At 41.7% G+C, this 22,201-nt stretch overlaps 1 protein-coding gene across 1 annotated transcript in view; it reads right to left on the bottom strand.

The window, feature by feature from the left end:
* Positions 1 to 22,201, bottom strand: part of ARHGEF4 (Rho guanine nucleotide exchange factor 4) — a 176,270-nt gene that overhangs the window by 14,849 nt on the left and 139,220 nt on the right. Inside the window, exon 3 of the mRNA XM_032594386.1 lies at positions 5,605 to 5,744. Coding sequence (XP_032450277.1) covers positions 5,605 to 5,744 — 140 coding nt within the window. The remainder of the gene's footprint in view (positions 1 to 5,604; positions 5,745 to 22,201) is intronic.

Here is a 22,201-nt window from a genome sequence, read left to right as displayed (position 1 = left end):
GCTTTTCCCTATTTTCTTCTAGTACTTTTGTGGTTTCAGGTTTTTGGTTTAAGTCTTTAATCCATTTTGAGTTGATTTTTGTGTATGGTGTGAGTTAAGGGCCCAATTTCATTCTTCTGCATGTGGTTCAGCAGCTTTTTAAAAAAATCCTGTGTCAGCTATGCAGGAGTATCCTATGTCAGCTCCTATTATGCTCCCTCCTGGGGAATTTCCACTGCCTCCCTGACAGAGGCTGTACACTTAGCAGGTGTCTATCATTCCATCCACAAAGATGTGCTCTGTCACAGTCACCATGCCCCTCTGATGGATCAGAAGGATGCAGCCAAGCTGGCCAAGGAGACTTAAAAGCAGATCAGAAAGACCTGCTCAGAGATTTCCAGGCTCCATGCTCAACACTATGGCCTCCTGGGTCAGAAGGAGTCATGGAATTTGTGCAGAGGCAGGTGTTCACACATGAGTGACTTTGTTTCCTGTACATTGAGGTTTCTGTGTGTTAGTACTACATGCATGTGAGTGAGTACAGATGAGTCACCTGTGGACACCACCATCCTGCTGAACACCCCAAGCAGGTGCCGGGATATATGTGCGCATGTGGGTACCTGTGTGTGTGCCAGGGGAGGGCTAGGATTACATCTAGAGAGGCTGGCTGCCCTCCTCAGATCTGAAGGTTCTGTTCCCATCTGTCTGGTTGTGAGGGGAAAGTCATTTTTCTGTTTCTCTTCAGTTCAGAAAACTAGGCTTAAGATTTGCTCCCTCAATTTCTCAGGAGGATAGTGGGGTAACAGAAGGCATCAAAGGCTCCCAGCCACCCCAAATCCCAGGGCTCCTCTGTAAGACTGTGTGACATGCCCTCTTGGTAGGGTGTGGCTCAGAAGTCCTGACTTTAGGCCAGATGTTTCATTGTTCCCCTGTGGTTCCAGAGCCACTGGACAGCAAGGAAGAAAGGCACAGAGGACAGTTCTGGGAATCCACTGGTCAGCACAGTGCTGAGGGCTGTGGGTCTATAGCACTCTACCTGACGCTGTACTGGCCCCAGAGGCCTGTTTTAGGGCTTCAGCATGGCCCATTTCTGGAACAAGACCTCTGTCTCCCCTGTAGCTGACCACCTTGGGGCAGAAGAACCTCTGAACCTGGGCTGGGACCAAGACCTAAGAGGTGGCCACTGCCTTGCCGGGCGGCACCCAGACTTTTGATCCTGGTGAACTGGGGTGATATCAGGGAACACAATGACAACGTCCTTTTTGTGTATGTTTCATGACCAAAAAAGCAAAGCCAGAAAAGCTTGAAAGCAAAGGCCGTGGCCCTTGAGGGGTTCAAACTGAATGGTTCCAAGCCAGGGAGGGGAGGGTAAGTGGAGGAGGTAGCAGGGAGTTGCAGGGAGGCACTGCCAGTGGCAGGACTAGCAGGGAGACGGACAGGTGACATAGGTGTTTGGACAGATGAGGGATAAGCCCCCAGCACTGTGGCTTGGGGATGGATGAGGAAAACTGCTCTGGGTGTGCTGGCCACCAGACAACTTACAGTCCTGGCCCAGGGTCTCCTGCTACCCCATCTCATGGAGAGTTAAGTGAGGTTGTTGTCCAACAACAGGGCATGAAAAGGTATCTGGGGCACTGACCAGTATCAGGCTCTTCCCTTGGGCTGGTGCCACAAGGGGTACCAGAGCCAGGTAGGCCTTGGGATGGATCTCCAGGCTCACAGACACTGGGGAAGACAGAAACACCTGGAGAGAAGGTCAGACTATCTCCATGGAGGGGGAGGTCATAAGCTGGCCTGGTGTCCTGAGTGTCCTCTTAGTGTTCCACAAAGAGTTTCTGGGAGCTTGAGGATGGCAAGACTGTCTTCTATCCTCAGGTTACCCTATGGCCTGTGGGCCAGGACAGTCCTGCTTCCCACCCGCTGTGCTGGCCTAATTATTGGTAGAGCTCCTATTATGCTCTAAGCCCCAGGTTAGAGGACAAGATTTATGTCTGACTGCCCTCTAGTTCACACTTATCTCTTCTCAGCAGGAGGATCCAGGAACTGTCCTTGGCACGCCCCCTCCATGCCCTCCTAGAGCAGGGACATCAGGTGCTTGGAGCAGACCTGGATACAATAAGACCCTTAGAGCCAGAGTCAGGTAGTGGGCAGAACTAGGGAAGACTGGCTCCACACATGCGCCCTTTGTTAATGCAGCCATGACCTGGCCCCCAGGGGAGATGCTGCCACCCACAGCACAACGGAGGGGGCATCAGAAGACCCCAGGCCAGGAGCCATGCCCTCCCCTCCTCTGGTCCCATCTCACAACTGGGCGGGGGGTGGGGGCGGTGTAGGACTGGTGGAAATGAAAAGAAGACACCTCTTCCTTTCAGCCCTCAACCCCAGAAAAAAAATCCTTGGGCTAATGATACCCTCAGGCCTGACTCCAGCCCAGCAAAGTATGCTCAGAGCCTCGTGAGGCAGGGAAAGGCTGGGAAAGGCCGGGAAGAGGGTGAGGAATTGGCCAAACAGACATAGGCCTCAGTCATGGGCATCTGGACAAGGTACCAGACCGCATGACGCTCAAAAAAAAAAAAGGAACACTTCTAGGCACTGCAGTTAACTCATGTTGCAGGGTCTGGACTATCACGAGGTGCAAGGCACAAGTGAGATGCAGAGAATACAGAATGAATATGATATTGTGTCCCTTTTCACTTTTGTCAGCGCACAGACATGCACTGCCTGTCCCCACCCTCAACATTCCTATATATTCTGTATCCCAGGGCCTGGGACATTACTTGACAGTAATTACATGCTCAGTAAATATGTCACATGCATTCAACACACACATATACACATCACACTCATAAACCTGCATGTGCATGTGTTTGTGAGCACATGCACTCATTTCTTCTGTACCCAGAATACAAAAATGCTTCATTATTCTCCCCTATGTCTACTGCGCTTTGGACTGGATGGTTTGAACTCCCTTCTGTTTAGGAAACTGAGATGTGGTGTCTTCTTCTGAGGTCAATACAAACGAGAAAGTGTCACAATTTAGAACATGATATGTGTGTCTAAAAAATATAAGTGAATATGTGATTTTAGAGCAAGATAAATATTCTTTAGTATGGACTTTTCTCTGACATCTGTTGCTGCTATAATCTCTAAGTATGAAACTCATGTTGACCCTAGCAAATCAGCTTGCCACACATGTGAACCAGCAGTGAGTGTTGGTGTGTTCAGGGCATTCATGGTGGGGCTTCACTGCTCTTGGAAGGCCAAGTGAAGTAGCCTTATTGCAGAATCACCTTTTATATCTCTTCAGTTTCTGATAAAGTGGGTCTATTCAATGCTGCTGACAAATGGGTGCTGCCTTTCCTAAGTCCCTTATACACCTGGGTACAGTGACCCTCCTGTAGCTGCCAGTGCAGCTCAAGTGACACACCCATCCCACCAGAGGAAACTGAGGCCCTGAGGATTGGATGACTGGCCACATGTCCTCCACTGTCCAGTGGCAGGGTGGGGGGGCAGATGCAGTGCTGCCAGCCTCCAAACCCAGGCCCTGCCCTTCATGCTATGTTGCCCTGAAAAGGGATCTAGAAGTGCTGGTGGGTCTCATGAAGGAGAGCAGCCTGGTGGACACTGACACCTGCATTCGCTGCTGCATCACTGGAGAGGGGCTCCCCAGTCTGACTGGCTGCCCTCCTGCATGATGTGACATGTCCTTCCCCACAGGGGCATGTCCAGGAGAGACAAGTACCATGAAGCACCAAGCACTTTAAACATAAGATACAACATCACCCCCCGTCTACTCAGGAACCTCAAATACCAAGAAAGACCTTTGAACCAAACAAGAAACAAAGTCTCTAAGCAGCTAAAATAGGTGCTATCCAATTCATGATCTAAATTACCTTTATTTCCTTCATAGAGGTGCCCTCTGCCAGCAGCTATTGGTTCTCTTAGAGCACTCCTGGCTCTTGGCTTTCCTTATCCAAAACCTTTTAGAATGAATAACTTGTCAAGGGCCCCAGAAGTCACTTCCTTACCAGCAGCAAGATATGACAGACCAGAATTTCACCCTCAAGTAGGAGATACACAACTATGAAAAGCAGACACAAGACCTCTAACAATGCAGCACTGATGGCTAATCAAATATCCCCACAACTGTTCAGAGTCTCTAAAAGCTTTATGTTAGCATTCCTTCCTCACTATCATCCTCATTGCTGGACAACCCACCATATGCCAGGTTATCTATGTTATTTCAGTTAGTCCTTATGTAAGCTCATGGCTATCCTTGTTTACAGTTAAGTAAACCAGAATTCAGAGGGTTAGCTGCTCAGAGCTTTATGCCAGGCAGGGTACTGGGCAGGGAGGAACTCCCATCCAGGAGTGGGAGGCCCCAAAGTCCGGATTCTCCCCTCTTACACCATGCTGCTCTCCACCAGGGCTGGGGCCCAAGACTGAGGAGGGCAGCCTGAGACTTCAAGAAAAACCATTATCTGTGAATTCTGCTTAAGAAGACATATTTTAGGGCATCTTCCATTCAAAATAACCTATGAGAAGCACTTAAAGAAAGGCTTTATGTATTGGAAAAATCAACTTATTTAACTTATTTGAATATGTATTCTTTAACAAATGGATCTTGAATAAAGCATTATTCAATGACTGTTTTAAATCATTTATTCAGAGCTGGGCCTGGGGAAAGAGTTCATCCACCATCAACAGTTTGTAACCATCTGTCCAGTAAGTAGGTAATAAGGACAGGACACTCCTTGAGGGTTTCTGAGAAGCCCACCAGCCCACTCATTCACTCAAACTGTAAATTGATCCCTTCCGAGGTGTAAGATCCTGGGTGGTCAGATTCTGGTTTTGATGAAGCATTAATAGATAGTAGCTCATGACTAGGAAGAGAACATGGTGTTGTTATGGATGTGGGATATGGACCACATTATGTTTAATGCCCCCCACCCCTGAATTAAAAGCGAAGAAGGGGAGAAAATAGGAGTATAAGTGATAAAAAGAGAGGAGTCAAGGTCTCAAAATTTCTCTGTCCTTGGACAATGCAGAAGGAGTCCTCGGTATGGGAACCAGTTTTGCCTAGAGGAAGTTTGTCACTAATTTCTTCTGCGTAGGTAGGAACAGAAAGAGAAAAAAAAAGAGTAACTTGCACACAGTTGTCATAGCAACAATAATAAGTTTTGAGCTCTAGGAGTCAACAGGAAAGAAATCAATTTTCACTTGCCTCACTCCCCCCAATCCTGTCCTGAAAACTTCTTGGAGGGAGGGGGCTAAGCCCTGGCCTTCCTCCCACCAAGCAGAGTTCCTGCATCCAGGAATTGGGTAGGATAGACCAGTACACTTTGATTGTAGGTCCTGAGTCATGCCTGCCATTCTGGGTTCCCTGTAGGTCCATAAGGGCAGAGGGGTGGGCCCTGTATTTGGGTTAGCTCTGCTAGCAGATACCACATCCTAAAGGGAGAACCACAGGCTCAAATGGTGTTGTGTGCATGCTGGTGCCACTGCCATCTGCTTGGAACACAGAGCCTGTGGACATCTAGGTCTGTGTGAGCATGCTGGACTCATCCTGACAGCCAAGCCATCTGTCCCAGTCCCTTCCCTTCACCCATGCAGCCCTGGCCCTACCTCATTGATGGCCAGCTGCTCACCACCCCCTCCAGGGTGGCTGTAGTGGTGGCTGGAGCTGTGCAGGTCCTCATACAGGTCCTCCTCACTCCCTGCCTCGTCAGCACGGATGGCCGGGTCCAGAACTCCATCAGGGATAGCTGGAAGGAGAGACACCAGCTGGCAAAGAGGAGCTGAGGAAGAGGGACAGGCAGAGAAGGAGATGACCTTTTTCAGGATAAATGCTCCTTCGAGAGGAGGGAGAAGACCTGGGAACTAGTTTCTCAAACCATTTTTGCTGCAAAATCGTTGTCTAGTTGAAAGAGGGCACTGGTTGACTTTCACCCCATCATTGTTAATCACCATTCAATTCCCACCAACTCCATAAACAAGGAAACTCATATGTCTGCCAGAGCATGGCACTCAAGAGCCCCTCCATCTGAACCAACATGCCAAGTCTGATAGAAGGCCCTTAAGAATAATGCTAACAATTTATTATGAAATATATATATATGAATATATGTATTTGGATATACATATATATATATATCTCCAAAGAAATATATAGTATATACATTTAAATATAGGTAGAAAATTAATAAAATGAACTCCCATAGTACTTACTCTGTTTAAGAAAAACACCAGAGTCTTAGAATTCAACCGCCTGTATGCCCTACTCCAATTGCATTCCCCTCTCTTCTCTCTTTCCTTTAGGGCTATCCAATATTTCAAAGTTCTATAAATCATACCCATGCTGTATTTAGCATTTATTTCTGTCAAGTTTTGCATGGTTTGACCTTACATAAATGGGACCATCCAGTAGCTTCTCTTTGACTGACTGACCTTTCTTTCTTTCTTTCTTTCTTTCTTTCTTTCTTTCTTTCTTTCCTTTCTTTCTTTAATTCAACTTTTTTCTTTTTTTTTTTTTTTCTCAACGGCTTTTTTTTGGGTTATGCAGCTGTGACTGATTCAGTCTCACTGCTGCACAATCTTGCATTTTATGAATATGTCACATTTTACATACCCATTGCACTGCTGGAGACATTGGGTGCTTTTCTGTGTTGTTGCCAGTGTGAACAATGGCATTGCAAACATACCTACAAACCTCCTGGGCACATGTCTCAGAGTTTCACCTTGGATGGTGTTTCTCAACTCTTTCTCATTATTAACCCCTAAAGAGCCTTTTATACATGGTTTTCCTAATCATCTCAATGAAAATTTAATACTACAAATATACCATATGTTTGTTTTATGTTCTGTGGCTCTTTGGAAAGCCACAAACTATCATAATACCTAAGGTTTTTGCCCCCTTTGGCAAAATTATTACCCCTGGTGTGAATTCATGCTCTAGGGGGCGTGTGCCCAGGTTTGGCATTCCTGGGTTGTAGGGATGCCAAACTGTTTCCCAAAGCTATTCTACCACTTAAGACCTCCAACAGTGTGTATGAATGTTCCCACCACTCTGAGGACTGGCATTGTCAGACATTGTTGACAGGCTGATGGGTATGGAACCATATCTTACTGTGGTTTGAATTCACCCGTCTCTGATCACTAATGAGGTGAACACACCTTATCTATACTTATGAGTCACTAGTATCTCCTTTCATATGAAATATCTATGTCAACTGAGCTTGTTGGTCTTTAATGTAATCATTAATGTAAAAAAAATTTATTTCTATGTATATATATATATGTACATACACTGCTCTCATTCTCCATACTAAATCTTTGTCACCCACATGTATCAAAAATATGGTCTCCCACTTTGTGGCTTGTCCTGTCTCCTTAAACTGCTTTTGATGAACAGAAGTTCTTAATTTTCATATAGACAAATTTATCAATGTTGTCCTATATGGTTTTGTGTTTAGGAAACTCTTCCCTACCTCAAAGTTACAATATTTTCCTATGTTATTCTTCAATGTTTTATAGTGTTTTTGTTTTGTTTTGTTTTAAGTAGGGCTCATGCCCAGCATGGAGCCCAACATGGGGCTTGAACTCATGGTCCTGAGATCAAAACCTGAGCTGAGATCAAGAGTCAGACACTTAACTGACTGGGCCCCCCAGGTACCCCCTATAGTTTTTCTTTTGACATCAAGTTTTTATGCAACTGGGAATATATTTGTGTATTGTATATCGTGTATTGTGTGGGTTGGAATCTGTGGTACTGCGATTTATAATAAGAAATATATATTTGGTCTTCCACCCAGTCCAGGCAAAGACCTCCTAAAACCCTTGGGAATATCCAGTGATAAGAGAGATAAAGGTTTTTTGTTACATTAATCTGACTTCCAGAAAGCCCCTAGGTAACCTAGGGATGGGGATGGTTGCCAGGGGAAACAACCCTGAGATTAGAGGTTTAGAACTTTTAGTCCCATCCCCCAACCTACTTCTGGGGCACGGAGAGGGGTTGGAGGTTGAGGTAATAGCCAATGGCCAATGATTTAGTCAATCATGCCTACATAATGAAGCCTCTATAAAAACCCAAAGGACAGTGCTTGGAGAGCTTTCTGGTTGGTGAACACACGGAGACTGGGAGAGTGGCATACCTGGAGAGGGCATGGCAGCTCTGTGACCCTTCCCTCATTACTTGCCTGTACATGTCTTCCATCTCATTGTTCCTGAGTTATATCCTTTTATAATAAATCAGTAATCAGTCAGTAAAATGTTTCTCTGAGTACTGTGAGCTGCTCTAGCAAATTACTTGAACACAAGTTGGGAGTCAGCTGGAACCTCCAATCGACAGCCTGTTGGTCAGAAGCACCTGGAGTTTGTGACTAGTGTCCAAAGTGGGAGAAGAAGGGTAATTGTACAGGACTGAGCCCTGTTAATCTGTGGGATCTGATGCTATCTCCAGGTAGAGAGTGTGAGAATTGAGTTGAATCGTAGGACACCCCGCTGGTGTCTGAGAATTGCTTGGTGGTGGGAGCACACATGATAATGGGGTCCAGAACCTTTAGAATCCAATTTCATTTTTTCTGTAAAGATAAGCGATTGTCTTAGCACTATTTGTGGAATAGATGGTCCTTTCCTATGGATCCATAATGTTTGCTCTGTCCTTAAATCAAGTTGTTGACTCTATTCTTGTGGGAGGCAGAGTAATGGACCCCCCAAAATGTCAAAATCCTAATCCCTGGAGTCCATGAATATGTTATTTTACATGACAAAGAGGAATTAAGGTTGCAGATGGAATTAAGTCTGCAAACCAGCTGACCTCAAAATAGGGAGATTATCCCGGATTACCCGGGTGAGCCAAACATAGGTGAAAATATTAACTTTCAAGACTCACCTCAAGCATTACCTCCTCTGTGCAAGTCTTATTAGACATCATCACTCCAAGGACTGACATCGGCTTCTATTTCACTCCCGAGGTGCTTTGTACAGACAATCGTTATGGCATTTATCATACGTCCCCTATATATTGCATTGTCTGACTGTCTCTCCCAAAGGCAGTAACCATGCCTTATTCATTGATGTAGACTTCTGTAAGTGTTAAAGAAATGAATGAGTAGACAGATGGGTGGAAGAATGGTGTACAGAGGAATGATAGAACAGATGAATAAAAAAGTGGAGAGATGAATAAATGAACGCAGAGAGGCCTAGAAGAGAAATAGTTGAAGGCAGAGCCTATGAGGCCTGGCAGAGCCAATACCAGGAATACAGTTAAAGTTGCATGCACGTGGCTGAATATGGAAACAGAAGCATGTGACTTGAGAGCAGCATCCTGTCCCTGGAACTGACCCGAGAAAGCCCTCTGCTCTAGCCTGGCAGCAATGGTCTGAGCCCAGCTTGGGGGCAGGAGCTAATAGTTCTGCCACTGACCCACGCAATCAAGAGTCCCAAGGAACCCTCATCATTTTTATTTCATTTATGTTTTTAAATTGTTTTATAATGGAAAGTTTGAAATATGTACAAATGAAGAGAACAGTGTAAATGAATCTTGTACACCCATCATCCAGCTTCAACAATTCTCAACATGAGGGCAATCTTGCTTCATCTTTATCCCCTCTCCATGGATCCAGGATATGACATAATTCCATCTGTAAATACTGTAGTATATATTTATAAGAGATGAGGACTCTGTCTTTATAAAAAATGTAGCTGCAATACACATCTAAAACAAACTATAATCCATCAAAGGTTCTCTGAGTGGCATACCTTCTCCTCTAGAGCATTAAAAAAACTTTTTATTTTGAAATAACCATAGAGTGTAGGGAATCTGTAACAGTAGTGAAGAGGTCTTGTGTACCCTTCACACAGTGATTAAAGCTTATGGAATTCTAATATAATATCACAGCCAGGAAAATTACCTTGGTACAATGTGTGTATATGGTTCTAAGTCATTTTATCACCTGTGTAGATTTGTGTAACCACCACAGCAACCAGTATGTAAGCTTTAGCGGTTGACTTTTTTCACTCAGCCAAAGGCCCTTGAGATCTGTCTGAGTTGTTTGTATTTAAACCTCATTCCTTTTTATCGCTTACTAGTATTCCATGCAATGGGTTTACAGGTTTGTTTAATCATTCAGCCCACTGACAGACATCCAAGTGATTTCCAATTTTACACTGTTACAAATAAAGGTACTAAGAACAAGTTTTCATTTCTCTGGGATGAATGTAATTGCTCAGGAGTGTAATTGCCAGGTCATATGGCAGAGCTCAAGGAAGGGCCTGACCTCGCGAACTGTGAGATCATGACCTGAGCTGAAATCCAGAGTCGGACATTCATCCGACTGAGCCACCCAGGTGCCCCAAGTGTTTAGTTTTTTAAGAAACTGCAGAACAGTTTTCCAGAGTAGTGGTACCATTTTACATACTCACCAGTAATGTATGTTTCTCAAGAATCCTTACCTGAATCTCGTATTGTCACAATTTTATATTTTAGACATTCTGATAGGTGTACAGTGATATTGCATCATGGTCTTATTTTGCATTTCCCAAAGGGCAGGTGCTGTTGAACATTTTTTGATGTGATTATTTGTCATCCATATATTTTTAATGGTGCAGTATTCCTTCAGGTCTTTTTTTTTTTTTTTTTTTTTTGCCTCTTTCCTAATTAGATTGTTTATTGCTTTAATGTGGAGATTTGTAAATTCTTAAAAAACACTTTTTTTATCAAGTAAACTCTGCCCTCACCATGGGGCTTCAAATCATGATCCCAAAATCAAGAGTCATGTGCTCTCCCAACTGAACCAGTCAGGTACCCCTGAAAATTCTTTTTTCTTTTTTTTAATTTAAAATATTAAATTATATATTTTTTAAATATTTTATTTTTAAAGTTTATTTATTTATTTATTGATCTGTGAGAAAGTTATTTATTTATTTATAATATGAAATTTATTGTCAAGTTGGTTTCCATACAACACCCAGTGCTCATCCCAAAAGGTGCCCTCCTCAATACCCATCACTCCTCCCTCCCTCTCTCCCACCCCCCATCAACCCTCAGTTTGTTCTCAGTTTTTAAGAGTCTCTTATGGTTTGGCTCCCTCCCTCTCTAACTTTTTTCCATACAACACCCAGTGCTCATCCCAAAAGGTGCCCTCTTCAATACCCATCACTCCTCCCTCCCTCCCTCCCACTCCCCATCAACCCTCAGTTTGTTCTCAGTTTTTAAGAGTCTCTTATGGTTTGGCTCCCTCCCTCTCTAACTTTTTTTTTTCCTATCCTTCCCCTCCCCCATGGTCTTCTGTTAAGTTTCTCAGGATCCACATAAGAGTGAAAACATATGGTACCTGTCTTTCTCTGTATGACTTATTTCACTTAGCATAACACTCTCCAGTTCCATCCACATTGCTACAAAGGGCCATATTTCATTCTTTCTCATTGCCACGTAGTACTCCATTGTGTATATAAACCACAATTTCTTCATCCACTCATCAGTTGATGGACATTTAGGCTCTTTCCACAATTTGGCTATTGTTGAAAGTGCTGCTATAAACATTGGGGTACAAGTGCCCCTATGCATTAGCACACCCGTATCCCTTGGGTAAGTTCCTAGCAGTGCTCTTGCTGGGTCATAGGGTAGATCTATTTTTAATTTTTTGAGGAACCTCCACACTGTTTTCCAGAGTGGCTGCACCAGTTTGCATTCCCACCAACAGTGCAAGAGGGTTCCCGTTTCTCCACATCCTCTCCAGCATCTATAGTCTCCCGATTTGTTCATTTTAGCCATTCTGACTGGCGTGAGGTGGTATCTGAGTGTGCTTTTGATTTGTATTTCCCTGATGAGAAGCGACATATTTATTTATTTTGACACCGGGAGAGAGAGGGAGTGCAAGTGGGGGAGGCTCTACACTATCAGTGTGGGGCCTGATGCAGGGCTCAAACTCTTAAACTGTAAGATCATGACCTGAGCCAAAGTTGGATGCTTAACCAACTGAGCCACCTGGGCACTCCTAAAGATTTTATTTAACTAATCTCCACACACAACATGGGACTTGAACTTACAACCCTAAGATCAAGAGTCTCATGCTCTACTGACTGAACCATCTGAAACCCTGAACCCCTGAAAACTCTTTATATTTTCTAGATGTGAGTCCTTTGTCAGATATGTGATTTGCAAATATTTTCTCTTAGCAGCTTATTTTTTCATCCTCTTAATAAAGGTTTTCATGGGGCGCCTGGGTGGCTCAGTTGGTTGAGCGAATGACTTCAGCTCAGGTCACGATCTCGTGGTCCGTGAGTTCAAGCCCCGCGTCGGGCTCTGTGCTGACAGCTCAGAGCCTGGAGCTTGTTTCAGAATCTGTGTCTCCCTCTCTCTGACCCTCCCCCGTTCATGCTCTCTCTCTGTCTCAAAAATAAATAAACGTTTAAAAAAATTAAAAAAAAAACAAAGGTTTTTATGAAGAAAAATTTTAAATTTTGATAAAGTTCAATTCATTGATTTTCCCTTTTATGGATCATGCTTTTGGAATCATGTCCTAAGAACTCATCACAAACCCTAGTTCTAAAATATTTTCACTTATGTTGTCTTCTAAAAGTCTTTTACCTTTTACATGTAAATCTATGATCCATTTTGAGTTGGGTTTTGTTTTGTTTTGTTTTGTTTTGTCAACTGTTGTATACCTACATAAACTAGATGATATGGACAAATTCTTAGGAACACACACTTACCAAAACCGACTAAAGAAGAATCAGAAAATCTGAATATACCTAAAATTAGTAGGGAGATTGAAGCAGTAATCAAAAGCTACCCAAAAGAGAGAAGCCTAAGAGTAGATGGCTTCACTTGTGAATTCTACCAAACACATGAATAAAAATTAGCACCAGGGACAGCTGGGTGGCTCAGCTGGTTAAACGTCCGACTTCAGCTCAGGTCATGATCTCATGAACCGTGGGATTGAGCCTTGCATCTGGCTTTGCACTGATAGCTCAGAGCCTAGAGCCTGCTTAGGATCCTCTCTCTTTCTCTGCCCCCCTCTGCTCATGTGTGCATGTTCTCTCTGTCTCTCTATCTCTCTCTCTCAAAATAAATAAACATTAAAAAAGGAAATAATAAAAACACTTAGGAATAAGTTTAACCAAGAAGGCAAAAGATGTGTACACTGAAAATTACAAAACACTGCTGAAAGATATTACAAAAAATCTAATAAATGGAAAGACATTCTGTATTCATGAAATGGTAAAGTTAATATTATTAAGATGACATTACTATGCAAAGCAATCTACAGATTTCAATGTAACCTCCATCAAAATCCCAATGGCATTTTTACAGAAATAGAAAAACTCCTCCTAAAATTTATATGGAATCTAAAGGGACCCTGAATAGCCAAAATTATCTAAAAAACAAAACAAAACAAAACAAAACCAAAAACAAAACCTTTAAAATTAAGTTAGAGGACTCACATTTCCTGATTTCAAAACTTACTAGAAAGCCACAGTAATCAAACAGTGAGCCCTGTCCTAAGGATAGACATACGGGCCAAAAGAATAAAATAGAGATCCCAGAAATAAACCCTCATTCATACATATAGTCATTTGATTTTTGACCAAGATGCCAAGACAGTCAGTGAGGGGAAAAGATAGTCTTTTCAACAAATAGTGTTGGGAAACTGAAATTCTGCATTCAAAAGAATGAAGTTCAATCCTTACCTTATACCATACGCAAAAATTAATTCAAAATGAATCAAAGACCTAAATATAAGAACAAAAACTGTAAGACTCTTAGACGAAAACAGAGGAAAGTCTTTAAGACTTGGATGGGAAAATGGTTTCTTGCATATGACTAAAAGTATGGGTAACAAAAGAAAAAATAGATAAACTGGACTACATCAAAATTTGAAAGGATTGTCGGGGCGCCTGGGTGGCGCAGTCAGTTAAGCGTCCGACTTCAACCAGGTCACGATCTCGCGGTCCGTTGAGTTCGAGCCCCGCGTCGGGCTCTGGGCTGATGGCTCAGAGCCTGGAGCCTGTTTCCGATTCTGTGTCTCCCTCTCTCTCTGCCCCTCCCCCATTCATGCTCTGTCTCTCTCTGTCCCAAAAATAAATAAACGTTGAAAAAAAAAAAAATTTGAAAGGATTGTGTACCAAAGGATAGTCTTGAGAGTGAAAAGGAAGCCCACAGAATGGGAGAAAATAATTGCAAATCACATACCTAATTAGAGATTAATAGGCAGAATATATAAAGAACTCCTATAATTCAAGAACAAGGACAACAACAAACTGAATAAAAAATGGGCAAAAGTCTTGAGTAGATATTTCTTCAAAGAAGATACACAAATGGCTAATAAAGACATAAAAGAATGTTCAACATCAGTAATGATTAGGGAAATGCAAATCAAAACCACAGTGATAACCACTTCACACCCTTTAGGATAACTATGATTAAAAAAAACAAAAAAACAAAAAATGGAAATAGCCAGCACTGAAGAAGACTGAATGAACTAGGACCCTTAGGCACTGCTGACAGGAAAATTAACAGTGCAGCTTCTGTGGAAAACAGTTTGGCAGGTCCTCAAAAACCAAAACATAGACTTACCATATGACTTAGCAACTCCACTTCTAGGTATAGACCCAATAGGATTGAAATCAGACTCAAACAGATACTTATGCACCGATATCCAGAGCAGCATTATTTACAATAGCCCAAAGTGGAAAACAACCCAAATGTCCATCAACAGATGAATGGATAAACAAAATGCAGTATATACATACAACAGAATATTATTCAGCCATAAAGAGGAATGGGGTTCTGATACATGCTACAACATGGATGAACCTTGAAAACACTATGCTAAGTGAAATAAGCCAGACATAAAAGGACACATATTGTATGATTCCATTTATATAAGGTACCTAGAATAGGCAAATTCTTAGTGACAGAAAGTAGATTAGAGGTTACAAGGGGCTATAGGGATAAATTACTGTGTAATACTTAAAAGGGTTTCCAATTGGGGTGATGAAAAACTTGGTGATATATAGTGGTGACGGTTGTACACATAAAAATAATTAATGCCACTGAATTATACAATTAAAGTGGCAAATTTTATGATATATATTTACCACAATTTAAAAAATTACTAATATATACCACAAACCACTGAATTTTATACTTTAAGTGGGTGAGTTGTATGGTATGTGGCTTATATCTCAACAAAGCTGATTAAAACATTGGTTGGCTATATTTGTTTGGCACTATTTCTGAATACTCTGCTCTGTTCCAATGATCTATTTGTTTATTCCTCCAATACCACACAGCCTGTACCATACAGTATTCTGTAGCTGTATAATAATTTTTGAAATTTGGTAGAGTGATTCCTCCTACTTTATTCCCCTTTTTCAGAATTGTTTTAGCTATTCTCATTTCTTTCCCTTTTATATAAATTTTAGAATAATCTTGTCTATAGTTAAAAAAATACTATAGTTGCTGAGATTTGATAGAAATTGCATTAAAACTATGGATCAATTTGGAGATAACTGACATCTATACTCTGTTGAGTCCTCTAATCTGTGAACATAAAATATCTCTCCATAATTTAGATCTTTGATTTCTTTCACACTGCATTATTTTAAAGCAAATCTCACACATCGTATAATTCAATCTGTAAATACTATAGAATATGTCTTAAAAGATACAGACTCTCTGTCTCTGTCTCTGTCTCTGTCTCTCTCTGCCACACCTTCTTCTCTAGGGAATTTAAAAATCAGTGGTCTTGAGGGAAATAAAACTCATTGTAAGAGTCCCTACTTTCCTTGCCTTTTTTCTTAGCCAGTCCCAGCTGGAGTCTCAGCAGCTCACAGGAGGATTGCTCACCTAGCAAACTTGCAGCTCAGGAGAAAAGAAAAGTGTTTCAACATGAGTGTCCCAATATTTTTATTTATTGTCTAATATCCAGCTTCCATCACCCAGGTCTAGGGTGGAGGTAGTGTTTGCATTAAAAGGAAAGAGGGGGAAATTTCTGGGAGTGAGTGGAGACCATAGTGGGAGAATGACCCCAGGACTAAGTTAGGAAACCCAGGCCCTGGCTGGTCTGTACAAATGGGCAGGGACAGAGTTGTCACCTTCTCTCTGAGAGGTAGCCCAAACCCCTTTCTTACAAAGCAAGGCCAAGTGGAAGATTCACATGTAGTTGGCTTAAATGAAAGTGCTAAAGGGGGGAAGCAAGTGTACCACAAGCATCTTTGGGTAAATAAATACACAACCACAACATGGCCTGGTCAACACGAGTCAGTTGTGACCTAAATTTTTAATTTGTATATAGGAAGACAAGTCAGCTGTCTGATCCACTCTAAGAATCTAACAATTTAGAACACTGAAACAGCAAAAGAACCAAGAAATCTGGATTCTAGATAAAGGCCAGCAAGGCCCTTGTACCTCTGATAAACAGCACCCAAAACATTCCTTATCTCCACTTATAAGGAAAGGCCACGGTTTTGCCAACAAGTGGAGACAGTCCCAGGGGAATCTTTTCGGTGCTGCTCTAGACCTCTGGAAATTACAGTTCTCAAAGTGTGGTCCCCAGACATTAGCATCACTTGGGAACTTGTTACAGATGCGGTTTCTGGGGTTCCCAGGACCTCTGGGGTGGAACCCAGCAGGCAGAGCTGAAAGTCTGAGATTGCTGCTCTCAGTCAAGAGTCCTTAACAAAGTGACTTAACTAACTGCCAGGAAATTTCTGCTCCAGCAGATCGATCAGGAAATACATTCTTTAGGGGGTGGCCTCAGGGCACTTTTAGAAACCTGTAAAGAGACTGGCACATAGTTGCAGAGTAAAAACAGGAACTCGAGAATGTCGGAGCATCTGGAGTGGTGAAGGGAGCCTCAGCTGTTCCCTGGGCACCAACTGGCCAGCGGGTCCACTTACTATGCATTTGCTTCTTTCTTTCTGAATTCACTCAGAAGTACTCAGTGCTCATTGTGTGTGTACCATTAGATACACACTGGGTTCTGAGGATGTGGTGTGAAGAAGACAGACACACTCCTTGCTCTTGTGGGGATCAGTGTCTGAAGGGAAACAGGAATGGAACCATTGACAAGCGGCAGATCTGTGGAAGAGCAAGCCCAGGAGACATTGGCCAAGCCTGGGACGTGCTGGACATCTCGAGGTTGCAGGACCAGGGGCAAAGGGTGTTCAAGGCAATGGGGGCAGCAGCATCAAGCCCCAGAAGCAAGAGGGTGGGGCTGTCCAAGGACATGCAAGAGTCGTGGAATTCCAGGAATAGAGAAAGGGAAAGGGAAGGACGAGGCAAGGTCTGATGGTCACTTCTTGGGGAGGACAGCTGGTGCAAACAGCGTTGTCCTAGGCAGCCCCTTGCTTAGCAACTGAAGTAAATTCTCAGGTCTGTCACCACATAGGCTTTTTACTACATCCTAGTGACATGGACAGAAAAGGTTAAATTATGTAACCCGTTCTACAGATGAGGAAGTGGGGACTCAGAGAGGTAATGTTCCTTTCGAAAAATCACCCCGCTGGCAAGGAGCCAAAGCTCGGACACCAGCCAGATCTCTGGACTGTTTTCACCGAACTGAGTTTGTTTGAATTGAGTTTGTTTACATTTATTTCTCTTCTTCTGCACGAAGGGTTCCTGCTGATAGCAAGTCAAACAAGAGATGGTAAGGTTTGTGTTGATTGTTAAAAGAGCACATAGCATAGGCAGTGTCCATGCATTCATTAATAACCTACTGCCTGCCCTGCATCGTCTAGCAGTAACCAGGTGAAGCAGACACTTCCTGCACTGTGTCTGAGGCCAGGTCTGGGGTCAGGAGTGTGGATCTAGGTGGGGAGGGGCCTACACTGTGTCCCAGGCCAGGTCTGGGGGCCAAGAATGTGGATTAGGGTGGAGAGCGAGGAGCATCCTCTCAGGCCAGCCCCCACTGGTCTCGATGCCAGGCTATCCTGACATGATTAATCTCTCTTCATGCGCTCTTGTTTGCACTGGTACCTTTGCTCATGAGTTGGAGTCTGCCTTCTGCCCCAAATCCTTTCCAGCTTCCAGGGTTAAAACACTTTTCTTCGATTAATAGATTTTATTTGCTAGAAATTTTAGCTTTCCAGAACAATCAAGCAGATAATAAAGTTCCCATATACCCCACACCCAGTTTCCTTTATTATTAATATCTTGAGCTACATTAGTTACAAAAGTGAACCAATACTAATACATATTATTAACTAAAGTCCCTGCTCTCTTCAGCTTTTCCTCAGTGATTCCTTAATATCCTTTTTCTGTTCCAGGATCCTATATCACATTTAGTGATCTCCACAGATCAAGATTTTTTATTTAGGTGCACAAAGGCTCACTTATTTAAGCTTCTGAGAGTTTTGTTCATCTGGCAAATAAAACTTTATGGGATCTATAGCACCAAACCTGAATGCCCTCTGTCCCACAAGGCCTGCTTGCAGGGTTTTATCATAGGAAAGACCTGAACATCTCTTGTTCCTTCTAGTCTCCTGTCCTTTTATGGAGAGAGAAAATAACTTTTTTCTGAACATTTAGAATGTGCTGGGTGCTTTACACATCATATTCAAGCCTACCTATGAGATGGGTAATATTAGACACATCACATAGATAAAGACTTGAGGCCCCCAGAGGTTAAGATGCTTGTGAAGGTCTCACAGATAGCGAGCAGCAAAGGCAGGATAAAACTTGCCCAAATGCCCACATTCTTCCCTGAACCTCTCAAGGGCCTCCTTGCTGTCCTGCACTCATGAGCACACAGCCCCTCGTTTCCCTCTGGCCTTCGTGCCCGGCAATCACCCTCTTGCACCTGGCTGCATGGTGCTATGGTTCCGTATTACTCAAAGAATTAAGTACTTGGGAAATCAGTCAAAGTGCAGGTCTCCACATCTAAAAGAGGCTTTGTGATCACAATTACTTCAAAAAGCAATTACATTAAAAAATGTGACATGTAGGGGCACCTGGGTGGCTCAGTCCATTAAGCGTCCGACTTCGGCTCCGGTCATGATCTCATGGTTTGTGGGTTCTAGCCCCGCGTCAGGCTCTGTGCTGACAGCTCAGAGCCTGAAGCCTGCTTTGGATTCTGTGTCTCCCTCTCTCTCTCTGCCCCTCCCCCACTTGTGCTCTGTCTCTCTCTATCAAAAATAAATAAATGTAAAAAAATTTGACATGTCATACTTTAGCAAGAAGTGAAGCATGGTTTTTGACACATGGCAATTTTATGTTAGGATGCTAAGGATGAGGTGCTAAGGATGTCAGTAACTGTTCCACTAAGTACAGACTTGCAAAAGTTATGTAATGACTTTGATTTTGTATTTAATATGACCAGCCCACAATAGATCATAGACTCTAGATCATAGACTTTTGGAGTACAAATCCAAAGATGTCAATATCTTTGACCAAATTTTTGATAAAGTTTTAGTAAATCAATATAATCCAATTATACTCTACAGAGTAATTATTACTCTATAATATAGAGTATATATACTATATAGTACTCTATACTCTATATATACTCTCTATAGTATATATATATAGTATATATATATATATTATATAGAGTATACTCTATACTCTATATATACTCTCTATAGTATATATATATAGTATATATTATATAGTATATAATATAGATTATATATACTCTAAATAATAATTATTACTCTATAATTATTACTCTGTAGAGTAATCCAATTATTACTCTATAGAGTAATTATACTCTACAATATAGTAAAATACCATCACATGCTTTACTGAAAGTTTTCATTTTTACCTCAATACCCTGCAATGCAATAGAATCATGTCATACATTACTGCAATAATAAATTTCACTGCAAAAAATTAAGTACCAAATAAAATATCATGATTGTTTATGGTAGGTTATAGTTGAGCCTGTTACTGAAATAAATTGGGGCTTTAAAATGATACAGCTTTCTTCTTTTAGTGTACAGGCTGCTTAAGTTAAATGCAATAGCACAATCTCATGTTGTCTAAAAGGTGTTTGTGCACAAACATTTAAAGAAGACTTAATGGCAATCTTTCTCAAAGTCTTCCAAAAAACCGAAGAGGTAGGAACACTTCCAAACTCATTTTATGAGTCTGTAATTACCCTGATGCCAAAGCCAGACAAAGACAGAATATGAAAAGAAAACTGTAGACCAATAGCCCTAATGAATATTGATGTAAAAGTCATCAACAAAATGCTAGCAAACCAAATTAGAGAATCATACACCACATTAGAAGAATTACACACAATGACCAAGTAGGATTTACCCCTGGGATGCACAACTGGTTCAACAAATGATAATCAATGAATGTGATGCACCATATTAACCAAATAAAGTATAAGAATCACGTGATCATTTCAAGAGATGCAGAAAAAGTATTTGACAAAATTCACTACCCTGTCATGATAAAAAAATCTCAACAAACTAGGGATAGAAGTACCTCCACATGTATAAAGGCCATGTATAAATTTCTACAGCTGGCATGGTACTCAATGGTAAAAACATGACAGCTTTTCCTCTGACGTCAGGAATGAGACAAGGATTGCCCACTCTGACCACTTCTATTCAACACAGCACTGGGAGTTCTAGCCAGAGTAACTAGGGGGGAAAAAAGGCATCCAAACTGGAAAGGAAGTACAATTTTTCCTGCTTGCATTTTATTATCTTATATATAGAAAACCCTAAAGACTCTATTAGAAAAACTGTTAGAATTAATAAATGAATTCAGTGAAGGATGGGTATACAAAATAAAGATACAAAAATCACTTGTGTTTTTATACACTAGCAAAAACCATCTGAAAAGAAAACGAAAACAATTCCACTTAAAATAGCACCAAAAAAAAAAAAATACTTAGAAATGAGCCTAAGGAGAGGAAAGACTTGTCTACTAAAAACTACAAAACACTGAATAAAGAAATCAAAGAGACAAAAACAAATGGAAAGACAGCCTGTGTTCATGGACCAGAACACTTAATATTATTGAAATGTTCATACTACCCACAATGTAATCTCTATCAAAATCCAAAAGGCATTTCTTTAGAAATAGAAAAAAAAAACAATTGTATAATTCATATGGAAACACAAAAGATCACAAACAGACAAATCAGTCCTGAGAAAGAAGAACAAATCTGGAAGCATCACACTTCCTGATTTTAAACTATATTATATTATAAAACTATACTACAGTAATTAAAACAATATGGTACTGACATAGAGACAGACATGTAGACCAATGCAGCAGAACAGGGAACCAGGAAATACGCCCATGCGCATATGGTCAACTGATATTTGACAAGGATGCCAAGAATGTACAATGATGAAAAGACAGTCTCCTTGACAGATGGGGTTGGGAAAACTGGATATCCATACATGAAGGAATGAAACTGGACCTTTATCTTACACCTCACACAAAGGTCAACTCAAAATGGATTAAAGACTTAGATGTAAGTCCTGAAACTGTAAAGAAGGAAACACAGGGGAAAAGCTTACAGCATTTGTGTTGGCAATGATTTAATGAGTATGACCCCAAAAGAACAAGGCAACAAAAACAAAAATAAGCAAGTCAGATTACATCAAATTAAGAAGCTACTGCTCCGCAAAGGAAACAATTAACAAGGTGAAAAGGTAACCTATGGAATGGGAGACAGTATTTGCAAACCATATATCTGATAAGAAGTTAATCTCCAAAGGAACTCCTACAACTCAAGAGCAGAAATAACCCAATTAAAAAATGGGCTAAAGACCTGAATAGATGTCTTTCCAAATAAGATATACAAATGGCCAACAGGTAATAAAAAGGTGCTCCACATCACTAATTATCAGAGAAATACAAATCAAAACCACCGTGAGATATCACTTCACACCTGTCAGTGGCTAGTATCAAAAAAACCTAGAAGACAAGTGGAGACGATGCAGAGAAACTGGAACCTGTGTATACTCTTGATGGAAATGCAAAGTTTTGCAGCCATTATGGAAAATAGGATGGAGGTTCCTCAAAAAATTAAAAATAGAACTATCATATGATCTACTAATCCCACTTTTTTTTGATGTTTATTTATTTTTGAATGAGAGAGAGACAGAGTGCAAGTGGAGGAAGGTGAGAGAGATAAGGAGACAGAATCCGAAGCAGGCTCCAGGCTCTGAGCTGTCGGCACACAGCCCGATGCAGGACTTGAACTCACGAATTGTGAGTTCATGACCTGAGCCGAAGTTGGATGCT

This window comes from Lynx canadensis, chromosome C1 (assembly GCF_007474595.2).
Source record: "Lynx canadensis isolate LIC74 chromosome C1, mLynCan4.pri.v2, whole genome shotgun sequence".
Lineage (NCBI taxonomy): Eukaryota > Metazoa > Chordata > Mammalia > Carnivora > Felidae > Lynx > Lynx canadensis.
This window is presented reverse-complemented; position numbering and strand designations above follow the sequence as displayed.